This window comes from Misgurnus anguillicaudatus, chromosome 13 (genome assembly GCF_027580225.2).
Source record: "Misgurnus anguillicaudatus chromosome 13, ASM2758022v2, whole genome shotgun sequence".
Classification (NCBI taxonomy): Eukaryota; Metazoa; Chordata; class Actinopteri; order Cypriniformes; family Cobitidae; genus Misgurnus; species Misgurnus anguillicaudatus.
In genome coordinates, this window is record NC_073349.2 from 30295001 (window position 1) to 30307284 (window position 12284).

The 12284-nt window shown below is 36.0% G+C and overlaps 3 protein-coding genes across 6 annotated transcripts in view; 1 reads left to right on the forward strand and 2 right to left on the reverse strand.

Annotated features, from left to right (window-relative positions):
• The window catches only part of quoa (quattro a), a 16787-nt gene extending 14587 nt beyond the window's left edge, over positions 1–2200 (reverse strand). For all 4 annotated transcript variants that reach the window (XR_008639693.2, XR_008639692.2, XM_055188643.2 and 1 more), the window contains exons 1-2: positions 1338–2200; positions 19–177 (exon numbers count right to left, since the gene is read on the reverse strand). Coding sequence is in view for 2 of the 4 variants with exons in the window: in XM_055188643.2 (XP_055044618.2) it covers positions 19–177; positions 1338–2190 (1012 nt within the window). In the remaining 2 variants the exon portion in view is untranslated. The remainder of the gene's footprint in view (positions 1–18; positions 178–1337) is intronic.
• A 183-nt stretch (positions 2201–2383) lies between these two features.
• LOC141369341 (uncharacterized protein KIAA1755 homolog) lies at positions 2384–7611 on the reverse strand. Its single transcript, XM_073875568.1, has 3 exons — positions 7466–7611; positions 2815–3003; positions 2384–2524 (listed from the first exon to the last, which is right to left on the reverse strand). The coding sequence occupies exons 1-3, from the start codon at positions 7538–7540 to the stop codon at positions 2510–2512; spliced, it is 279 nt and encodes a 92-aa protein (XP_073731669.1). The 5' UTR covers positions 7541–7611; the 3' UTR covers positions 2384–2509.
• The window catches only part of dlgap4a (discs, large (Drosophila) homolog-associated protein 4a), a 159587-nt gene continuing 150142 nt past the window's right edge, over positions 2840–12284 (forward strand). Inside the window, exon 1 of the mRNA XM_073875556.1 lies at positions 2840–2957. The gene's annotated coding sequence lies outside the window, so the exon portion shown is untranslated. The remainder of the gene's footprint in view (positions 2958–12284) is intronic.

Consider the following 12284-nt stretch of genomic DNA (forward strand, 5'->3'; position numbering starts at 1 on the left):
GACTTGTGTTTTACTTACCTGTAAGACACACAACTCCTGAGTAAAGAAGAGTGTCTGCTTTAAAGGATAATGATGCGGATGCTAAAGTCTCTTTGTCATTTTGTGCTTGGATGTCAGGGAAATGTATCTGTGGTCCACTAACAGGAGGGGAGAGAGTTTCTGAGTCCTTTGTCTCATCTACAAACAGACAAACATGTTAGAAAACAACATTTGACATTCTAAAGCAATTATTATGATGTATATTACATAAGTACATTCCCGGCTGAAGTCGCGTAATTTTATTTTGAGATTTAGAGCGTCAAAGTAGTCACACTGCAAAAAAAAGATTTTTTGATGGTTTTCAGTAAAAATATCTAAAAATTCTTAAATGAAGATGCTTTTTCTTGATGAGCAAAACAACCCAAGAAAATAAGTAGTTTTTAGACCAAAAATATCAAATTTAAGTGATTTTGTGTATAAAACAAGCAAAGAAATCTGCCAATGGGGTAAGCAAAAAAATCTTTTCTTAAATTTTTCTTAAACACTAAATTCAAGAAAAAATGTGCTTACCCCATTGGCAGATTTTTCTTGCTTTTTTATGCACAAAATCACTTTGATATTTTTTTCTAAAAACTAGACTTATTTTCTTGGGTCGTTTTGCTCATCAAGAAAAAGCATCTTAATTTAAGATTTTTTTATATTTTTACTGAAAATAAGACAAAAATACTAAGATTGTTTTTTCTTGAAAATCATTTTTTGCAGTGTGAAATTTTGATGGTTTACTTTTTTCATAAACACTTAATTCAAGAAAATATTTCTTATTCCATTGGCAGATTTTTTTTGCTTGTTTTAAGCACACATTCGTTTACAGTTTATTTTTTTGTCCAAAAACTAGACTTATTTTCCATTTTGCTCATCAAGAAAATACATCTCAATTTAAGAACTTCTAGATATCTTTTACTGAAAACAAGACAAAATACTAAGTAAGAATAAAACAAGCAAAAAAAATCTGCTAATGGGGTAAGCAAAAAAATCTTGAAATTTTTTCTTAAACACTGAATTCAATAAAAATTCGAGAAAAATTGTGCTTACCCCTTTGGCAGATTTCTTTGCTTGTTTTATGCACAAAATCACTTAAATGTGATATTTTTTTTTATCTATAAACTAGACTTATTTTCTTGGGTTGTTTTAAAAAGCATCTTAATTTAAGAATTTTTAGATATTTTTGCTGAAAACAAGACAAAAATACTAAGAATTTTTGTTCTTGAAAATAATTTTTTGCAGTGAAAATGCATCTTTGTTTCTCAGTTTGCATCTTGAAAAGCCACCGGCTCAGGTGACAAAAACATCATCCAGACCTTGCTTTAGCAGTCGTCTTCTGTTGATCTTTGGAGACACGAGTCCAAACACTGTGGCTTTCTTCCCCGGCACCACATGCAGCCGTGGAATCATTTCTAAGTAGCTGTCTCTGTTCACATCGTTTGGTTGTCCTCGGATAACAATGTGACATTTCTCTGAAGTCCCGACCACAGGTGGGGTAAAACTGACTGTTTCTTTACTGCTGTCTGTTGTGTCTGGAGATATGTTTAGAGTCCAGTCTCTCTGTCCATCGATGGAGAAATGACTACTGTTACTCTGCTGGCACATTTCTGGAGTTTCCCGAGCAGGTTTATGAAGGCTTCTGTGATCGCTCACAGGTTCATTTGGAAGCTCTGGTCTTTTCGGTGGGTTAATGGGTTTCTCCTGTGCCTCCATGTAGGACTTTCTATATCGACAATCTTTGGTCCCTTTTCCATGCTTCCTCTGCATGCAGGGAGTACACGGTTCTTCTGCGAACCTCACGGTACGTACGCAAGCCGTGCGGTCACGGCCGGTGCCATTAGACGGATCTGCTAGGTTTGATCTTAGCTGAGACGTTTGAGGTTGAGACGAAGTCCCTTGAGGTTCTCTGTTGTGGTCCATTAAATCATCATGATTGCCAACCACACTTCTGCTATCCCACGTGCTTGGTGACACCCATCCCACCGGTCTCATCCCAAGCTGATCCATTTCGCTTTCTCTAGAACTAATGCTGTTGTCCACCAATCGTAAGGACACTGCTATACCATCTCTCGCAGGACGAATCCTGGTCTCAACAGAGTATTTTAAAGGGGCTGTGGCTGGACACAAACTCAATGAATCCTGTTGCTTTGAAGGAGCAGAGGATGCCATACTCCGAGACCTTTCCTTAAATTCAGGGTTGGCCACCTCCTCCCAGGGAACCTTGACTATACCCTGTTTGGATTGGAGAACACAGCGAGTAAGAAGAGTTCCCCGTCTTCCATCGTTGAGTTATCTAAGCCAGTTTTATGTTAAGATGTTAGAATATAAGGTTGCGCATATCGCTGTCTCCTCTATTTCGTCTTCCTCCTCCTCTTCCTCCTCCTCCAGGAGGCTCTTTAGCACAATACAGGCTGCCTGCTTCCAGGTAAAGGACTGAGCAGCAATGGATTAATGGGAGCAAGCTGGATCACAATGCACGGACAATCCTCTAGGAATTCAGAGCCTGTTGAGGACAAACATGGGATCTATATTAACACAAGACAACATATTGATTAACAAGCAGTTTAATTATCAGTGTGCAGACTAAAGTCTAAGATGGTCTTTGGGGAACAATAAATTGTATTACGTGATGAACACTTTGTAGCATCTTGTATGTAAGATTGTACTCTTTAAAAATATGGACTGATCAAAACTGCATGATTATTATTCGATTATACACTGTGTACACATTGTGTGAGATTCAGACTGATTAATTGTGGTTTATTTATTGTGATGATTTTCTCTGATACTCACACAGGCCGTCTGTCTCACAGACTCCAGCAGATGTCTGGCAGGGATCAGGAAGTCAGTCAGACACCGGAGGGCATCGCCATGGTAACACCCATAAATGACCTGGAAGATCTGAGGGAGGACAGTCGGCGGCGTGACATCAAATGGTGAGTACAGGGCACCTTGCATGGACACATCCAATAAGTCTGGATTCTGAAACAACACACAAAAACAGCATTAACTGTGTTTGCACAACAGTGTGTCTCTTAAAGCTGATCATAACAGTTTACTATTCTTTAATGTTTATAAAAAAGACGAGTTGTCACATAAGAAAGTTGTCTACCTATACTATACACTACCGTATGTCAGACGCTAAAGGTTTTGAGTCCAGCACTTATTTATTTGTGACCCTGGACCACAAAACCAGTCATAAGGGAATTTTTGTTTTTAATTCAGATTTACAAATTATGAAAGTTGAATAAATTAATGTTCCATCGATGTATGGTTTGTTAGGATAGGACAATATTTGTCCGACAACTATTTGAAAATCTGAAATATGAGGGTGCAAAAAATTGAAATATTGGGAAAATCTTTTTTTAATATATTACATATTACTTTTTGATATATTAACAGTAAGAAATGTAAAAAATATCTTCATGGAGCATGATCTTTACTTAATAACCTAATAATTTTTGTATAGAAGAAAAAATTCAAATTTTGACCCTTACAATGTATTGTTGGCTATTGCCACAAATTTACCTGTATGACTTATGACTGGTTTTGTAGTCCAGGGTCACATATTTTAACAAGGTAACATGCTTTTAAAGACATAGCTCAAAACTGTCATTACTTGAGATAATTTTAGCTTTAGAATAAATTCTTGCTGTCCTTGAAACAGTCCCGAGGTACAACTCTGAGCTGTAAGCATTTTAGCAGTCGTGTCTGTCATTGTTTTTTAGGAGATTTGGGATTTTATGTGGATAAGTATTCAGCATTTAAACAGAAGTGCAAAGCTGTACCAATTAAAAACATGGCATTAAAGACAAACTGAAAGACAGTAAAACCAGACAAAAAAATCATGGGGTTTAGCAGGTGAATCTGACATGGACAAATAGTTTAGGTTGGAAGTGATATTCTTTAACCAAATAAATGTAAGTTTAAATTCATTATCAGTGGTGTGTAAAAGACCTTGCATAGTGAACTGTATTGTTTTTATTACCTTAGATAGAGCCGTTTTATCTACATACACCATCTGCAATAGCCCTAAATGAACAAAGTGCTCTACAAAGCGCGTTTTGTCCCTATGTTGCTCAGACGAGGACGTGTTTGTCCTGTGGCGGCTACCGTAGCTTCTGTATGCGTTTCGAAAGGGAGGGGCAAGCTGTGGACTGAGCCGTTAGTTGCTACCATAGATATGTATAAAGGCTAGATGGCTCGTCCGCGCTGCTGGCCAATTGAGTGGAACGTCCGCATTTTGGCGGCCATCTTACCACAGGGCGGTCGCTCACTCAAAGCATTGAGTTTTAATGGTACAGGTACTTTTAAATGACCATAACTTGCTTAATTTTTTACCGATTTTCAAACGGTTTAGTTTGTTATAAACGTCAAAGATGGACCTATGACACTGCATACCTATACTAAAAATAAATAAAAAATTAATGAAACATGTTAAATCATCTAGAATTATAGCCACGTTAATAACGTTTGTAAAAAAACAAACCGTTTGAAAATCGGTAGAAATTTGAGCAAGTTATGGTCATTTAAATGTACCTGCACCATTAAACTCAATGCTACGAGTGAGCAAGCGCCCTGTGGTAAGATGGCCGCCAGGTGATGCCGTTAGAGACTCGCACTCAGGCACTCGGCCTGCGGCCTCGTGCCTCTGGCCTAATCACAGCCGTGATGATATAGAGCTATATCACACGACTCCGAGAGCGATATTGCTTTTATACAACAGTTCGACGGCACACGTTTGAAAAACGAAAACTAGAAAATAACAACGGAGTTATTTTAAAAGCCTCTTTGTTTGAGAACTACTTCTTCCGCCACGGATTTGAGGGCGGCCAGAATGACAGGTAAAACTTTCGGCTGCTTTGAAGCTCATAACAACTCAATGGACGGAAAAGCCGTTACTTTATATTACCGTTTCTTGGTCACAAAGTGTAGTTTTAAGATTAGTTCAGTCGAGAATATATATGTATTATATTTAAATCTACAGTCGATTAGTAAAGATAGCGCCTGTTTGAACGTTTGCTTAGTGAGATTCGGTACGAATGAGAACCAAAGCATGAGCGGACGTCAGTGTTCACTCGCCCCGCTGACCACCGCCCTCTCTGGGCTACATTTCTGAAAGAGATACCCTGGCTCTCATGTTGGCCTTGTTTGTTTATGATCGTCAAAATGAGATCAAATTATCAGTATTTGGTGTCATGATCAAACTAGTACTTGTTTTTTTATTCATATTTAGTGTCTTTTGTGTTTGTTATTGTTTTGGCGCGAGGTAAAAGTTAATAAAACTACTTGTATAACGTTACTATTGCTTTCTCATTTATTCTTAACGCGATACGAGCACTCGATTATTATTATTATTAAACTTTGTTCTTGTCAGTACTATACAAAACGGTTTTTTATAAGTGTCAGAGAGATGTTTTTGCATGCTGCTTATAAATATACCAGTGGGGATATCTCATAACATGTTTTAATAGTCACGTCACGATAAAGTAAATGATCAATGTCCACATTTAAAAGCTGCGGTGCTTACCTGCAGTTCCACGGTGTTTTCGCGTTCTGATAAAAGATATAGCTCCAGAAAAAACGAGTGTTTATATTCCTCTTTCCAAGTGTTAATCGTCCACACGATGTGACAAGACATTTCTCCCATTAACTTTAACGTAACATACAAGAGCGCTGATCTTTGAAGGAATAATAACTTCTGATTGGGGATTCACAGACTGATTTATGAGCTAGTAAACTAATGAGACGCACGGAGAGTGATTCAAACAGAGCGTCTGTGTTTTTCCATTTAGAGATGAGCCTGCTTAGGACCTCCATTCACTAGGTGGCGGAATAATACGAAAGGTGAAGCGGTTACAGTGCCGTTATCAGTACAATATCGTATAGCTCTTAGCCAATCAGATTCGAGAACCAGAAAGAACTGTTGTATAAATTTAATTATCTATATGATATTTTGAGCTAAAACTTTACATACATACTCTGAGGACACAAAAGATTTATTTAACATCTTAAAGCGTCTTGTTAAATGTCCCCTTTAAGCATATATTTATTTAACAATATATTTAGGCAAAAAATACATTTTTACCATATGTATGGGATATTTGCTTGCCCTTGTTGAAATACATTTTGAAATATGAAAGTTAAACCCAAATTTATTAACAAATTCAAAAATATATTCAATTGAGCATAACATTCTATAAAATGTATTTAGCATATATTTAAAACATATTTTGGGCCAGAAAAAGTCTGGGTACAGTCCTGTTTTTGTACAGTTGTGTTCATACTCGATTGAAACACATTTTATAACCAAGCTGACACAGAAATCAATTGTTGGGCATGTTTTATAAACATGTATATAGTACACAATGGTCAGGTGAACGAAGGTTTCTGAAGTGATTTACAGAAGTACTTGATACGTGTTTGTCGTGTTTCTTTTCTGATATTAGGCGTACACCTGCTTCAGTCTTTCTGCCTGATCCTCATACTGTATATATCCTGTCAGAAGCCAACCTGCTGATATATACCAATGACCTCTGACCCCAAAGACCATCCATCAAATTACATGATTGCCTAAAGCTGTCCTGTGTGTGTAATGTATGTGTGAATGTGTTTACTAACATGTGTGTGTGTGTGTGTGTGTGTGTGTGTGTGTGTGTGTGTGTGTGTGTGTGTGTGTGCGCGCATGTTTTTGGTCAAATTTACACATAACATGACTGCTGTTTAATAATTTTTAAAAGCATTTTAAGCATGCATTCTTAAAGCAGGACATCTAACATATAAACACACACACGAGATGAACTGGGATTTTAATGGCTGAATTATTTGGCAAAGCATTTAAGAGCGTTTCCTGTGAACAGTGAGAGGAAATCACAGTAAAACACAACATAATGGTCTGAGAGATGTGTGCAGATAAGCGAAGTAAATGTTATAGTCTGCACAATGACTTCAGTCACATTTGGGAAGGGCAAAGCATACTAAAATTAATTTTAAAACAATGACAACTTTTCTGAAGCGACAACAGTTCATATGATACTCAAAAATTCAAGATGCCATAAAATTAAACATATGTGAAGTGAAGTGAAATATGAACATATTTACTTTGAAAACATTTTTGTTCTCATCGCAAATAATTCATAAGTTGATATGCATTGATGCATAAAAAACAAGGATGACTTTCCTCATGGGAATGTCATTGAGATGTAAGGAATCACATATAGTATGTACAGTACTGCAGTTTACTCCTGCATCACAATTTTATGCAGTAAACACACACATTGAGGATAAGGAGATACATGAATTTCAGAAAGTGATTCAAAGTTTGTGTTGCATCTGAAGTAGCCATGTTGATTTGTTAAACAAACGTTTTGTTCATATATTTACAGATCAGATAAATTATTATTATCATAAACAGGGTTAATAATTAGAAGAAGAGTTACTGTACCATTTCAGCCAATGCACATGAAACTTCAGTGTCACTCAAGTCCATTTCACAGAAACATCTCTGAAAATAATTCATCCATTCTGTCCAAATAATAACCAGAAGATCCTGTTTACTCTATCTGTATCTCTCTCACTGTCTGTCTGTCTGTCTGTCTGTCTGTAAGCATGTCTGCTCTGACTTTGAAAGGGGGCTGTCCACTGAGAGAGAGAGAGAGAGAGAGAGAGAGAGAGAGAGAGAGAGAGAGAGAGAGAGAAGTGTATGAAATTAAGGAACGTGCTTTTTAATGTTTCTATGCTTGGCAATATAAAGATCCTTTTTTACCATGCTAATAAAGCCATTTTAAATCTAAAGGATTTAAATGAGTTTTACAATGATGTTTATTTTTTTGCACAGATTAATCACTCACAAAAAAAAATGTGTAAATCAGGTCAATATTGATTTCATCTCGACTTTTTGTCTATTTATTTGTGGAATAACAGGCAGTTTTAAAATAAACATATAAACATATTAGCAGTATTTACAATTTATTTAAAGGGCACCTAATAAATCCTTTTTACAAGGTGTAATATAAGTCTCAGGTGTGCCCAGACTGATACGTGAAGTTTCAGCTCAAAATACCCCACAGAACATTTATTATTTGGGTGGGAGAAACGCGCTGTTTTAATGTCTGTACCTTTAAATGCAAATGAGCTACAGCTCCTCCCTTCCTTACAAACAGACAGACAGTGAGCGCTTTCAGTTCAAATAGATCTAATTAATACAGTCTGAGATGCTAGTATCTAGTTGCCGGAGTCGATGAGGGTGGAAACTATGGTAATGCAGGACTGTAAGTGGGCGGGGCTTTATCAGTGTGACATCACATTGATAAGAGACTTTAATCTAATCTAATTTTGGTAAAAATGTGTTTTCTAAAGTGACAAGATAAAAACACAATTTTCTGTTACAAACTTTCACACAGCATCTTTAGGTTATAATAACGTTAAAAAATGTAATCCATAATTTGATTTTCAAATATTTATTATAAAACTTTTTTTCTGCAAAATGCGATAAATCTATTGAATCAATATATAAATGTGCATTCATCTTTGCCATGTTATTGACTAGTGGTGTACACTGATTAAAAAAATAAACATTAATGGCATTAATCAAAATACTTACTTTGTCATATTAAGAATACTGTCATTGCTGCGGTTATACTTGGGACATCGCCGCTTAACATTTTTGACAATGATCAGCTGTAAAAAAAATTGTTCCTGCTCGATTTTTGTTGACTTCGCGTAAAATAATGTAAAGTTTTTCATAAGATCCCTTGGGGTCAATGTAACATGACAGAAGCTTGATGCTGTCGGGGGAACAAGCAACTGCCGGCATTTTTCCTTCGCCCGAGTGCCTCTCGTGTAAATTATTAGATTTTGATGGCTTGCATTTCTTTCCCATCACAGAAAACCACCACAGGTTTATCAATGCCATCAAAAGTAATATTTGGTTTTTGTTTGTTTGTTGATCACAAAGTAGATGAGGAAAACTGTGTGTATTCAGAGCGCCGCCATTACTGTTTACAATGCATGGAATGGTGCGCTGTGATTGGTTGAGGGGATTTATTGCATTCTGCAGAGAATGAAGATTGGCGTTTGTCATGGTTTGGAAAAAAATGGAGAAAAGATGACAGAATAACACGGCGGATATTGGACTTTGCATAAAATGAAGAATTTACTTTTTAATACTAACCTGTTACAATACTGTTTTTGGCGTAACTAATAAAAAAAAATGCTGTTTATCGTGTTTTGGAACCAAAACTCTTCATATATTTTGTAAATTATGTGTTTACAACATCTACAATATTGACTCATGACAAACCTCAAAACCTCATAAAGTCTTTTCAAGCAGTCTTGTTTACAAGTACAGAACAAATGGCCGATCCTTCAGATAACAGCTGACCACAGACGTCTGTATAGACTAAACCACAATAGATGACCACAGAGATACATCACAACCACATTACATGACAATTACACAGCAAAAAAAATAAAAAAAATAAAACTATTTTCGACAATTAATCAGCAAAGCACAAATAAATAATTACAAAAACCACATGTACAGTACAGTAGATACTGTAGGGATTAGCTTTAACTCGAGACGTTTGTCTTGTTATTTCTCTACGTGCACAGTAAGAAATTGTCGCTCTCCAGAGAGCCATTAGATAAATAGCAGTCAAAGATAGCAGCTATTAAATGGGCCTGGCCTGTACAGTATAATACACAGACGGCCCATCGGGTTCATTCGCTCTGTTTAAACACACACACACAGGAAACCACTGTTAATCCTTCCAAGGTTATATTTCACATAACCTTCTATACATTTAATGTAGAAAACAGATCATAAATAAATGACTTTAGCTGGGTTTTTACAGGCAGGGTCACATTATTCATAAGCATGTGTGTCTGTGGGAATCAAACCCATGACTTTTGCAGTTAAGCTACAGTAAGTCTGACATGTATAACTGATCATGAACACACATGACCTTACCAGAGATAACACACTGACTCACTCTCTAGTGTGCACACAATCACAGTCACCTCAGGGGATGCAGAAATGACACCGCTCATCTCTGGAACCTGATCCACGGTCACAGCAGACCCGAGCGAGAGTTGCGCGCCCGAGGCGGCTGGTCGTGGTGGTTTGTCAGCGCTGAGCTGTCCTTGGCCTTGCGACAATTTACTTTATATAACAATGTCAACTGAAAGAGAACTGGCAACCGCTCTAAAGTTAGCTGAAGTTCCTGTAACTGAGGAGTCTTATCCGGTAAAACGCATCTATAGCTAAAGTAAATATACCAAAGAGCTGTTGAATGCTTTATTCTGATTGGTTCAGATTAAATGTTCCTCTTCTATGCATTATTTTTCGATAACCGCACATCTGTTCTGTTAAATGTCTTAAAATAACAAGCAGAGTAATGTCTGTGATATAATAATTGACTCTGGTCCTTTGAATTATTTGAATAATAATGTCCTGCCATATTACCATCTTCTTAGGTGTGCAATATTTTCTAATAATTCAACAACCAGTCATCAATTATTCCTTACATATTTAACCCTGTTTACAATCAGTTAAAAAGTTATTTTTAGGGATGCACCAATATATTGGCCTGTAATTGGAATCGGCAGATAAAAGCATTTTTTCTCTACTGATTGTTTAAAACTAGAAGATGATCAGGGCAGATTAACAATCAAAAGGAGCAGGAAAAAACTCATCAGAAGTTAAATTCATGCTGTGTGATTTTTTTGCGTCACAATGATTTGCAGTTTGTAAGCTCTGTAATTCATGCTTATTTATTTTATTGCTTTAGAAGGTTGTAAATATAATGCATAAGTTGCATGGAGTATACATTTATGGTTGCAATGACAATTCAATGCCTAAAAAGATCAACTTTTATCTTCTCTTGTGTTGTAAAGAAAAAGAAATTGGAAAACAAATCCATATAGTTATTAAATGTCATCTGATGTAAAGCAATGGGTTTTTGTAAGGAGACATTAATATTTCAAACTTTATAAACTACGGCTTCAGTCCCTCCAGAAAAACGCGATTATGCGATCGCATAATTCAATATATAATCAGCCAAAGACCGCATATTCATGTGCAGGGGCGCTGTAAATGGGGGGTAAACAATGATGATTCTCGGGGCCCAGAGAAGCCCCCAAAATTGTGGTGCTAAAAAAATGTAATAGTAAAAATTATTAACTTTAAATTATTCTATTTGCTGTTTCCTGGTATCAAAAAAAAAATATTTGTTTAGAAAACACAAACGTCCGTGGGCACCTTTCCCCCCTCTCAATTATCATAAAATGGTTCAGTCCTCCCAAATTGTATAATCCAGGCAACACAGCTTGACTTCATTTATAGCGCCGGCAGAATATCAACTTTACTGACAAGGAAGTGAAAAATCTGGAAGTCAAAAACGGAAAGAGAAAAAAATAAGCAAAAAAATCTGCCAATGGGGTAAGCAAAAAAATATTGAACATTTTTCTTAAACACTAAATTCAAGAAAAATTAGAGAAAAATTTGCTTACCCCATTGGCAGATTGTTTTGCTTGTTTTATGCACAAAATCCCTTAAATGTAATATTTTTGGTCTAAAAACTAGACTTATTTTCTTGGGTCGTTTTGCTCATCAAGAAAAAACATCTTAATTTAAGAATTTTTAGATATTTTTACTGAAAACAAGAAAAAAACTAAGATTTTTTTTCTTGAAAATCATTTTTTGCAATGCATAAGTTTAAATGTTGCGGTTAAAATGACTGCTGGTTGCCGTTCTAGTGTTAAAAGTGCATGATAAGGGAACTAAATTTGATCCCCATGTTAGGTAAAGAAAACGCTGGAAAAAATAACAATACACAGTTTTAGTTAAACGTTCAACACTGCGAAAAATGACTTTCTTTTGGATTTTTGTCTTGTTGTCAGTAGAAATATCTAAAAGTTCTTAAATTAAGATGCTTTTTCTTGATGAGCAAAATGACCCAAGAAAATAAGTCTAGTTTTAAGTCAAATTAATATACAATTTAAGTGAAATTGTCCTTAAAATAAGCAAAATGATCTGCCAATGGGGTGAGAAAAAAATTGTGAAATAAGATTTCTTTTTTCTTAAACACTTAATTCAAGGAAAATTTTCTCACCCCATTGGTAGTCAAAATACCATAAAAGCGCATGATTTTATGTAAATTAATATGAAAAAAGACTTTTGGGGCCCAAAATCCTTAACAGCGCCCCTGTTCATGTGGGTGGCACATTTTTTAAATATGCCGCACTTTCGCTGCATAAATTGC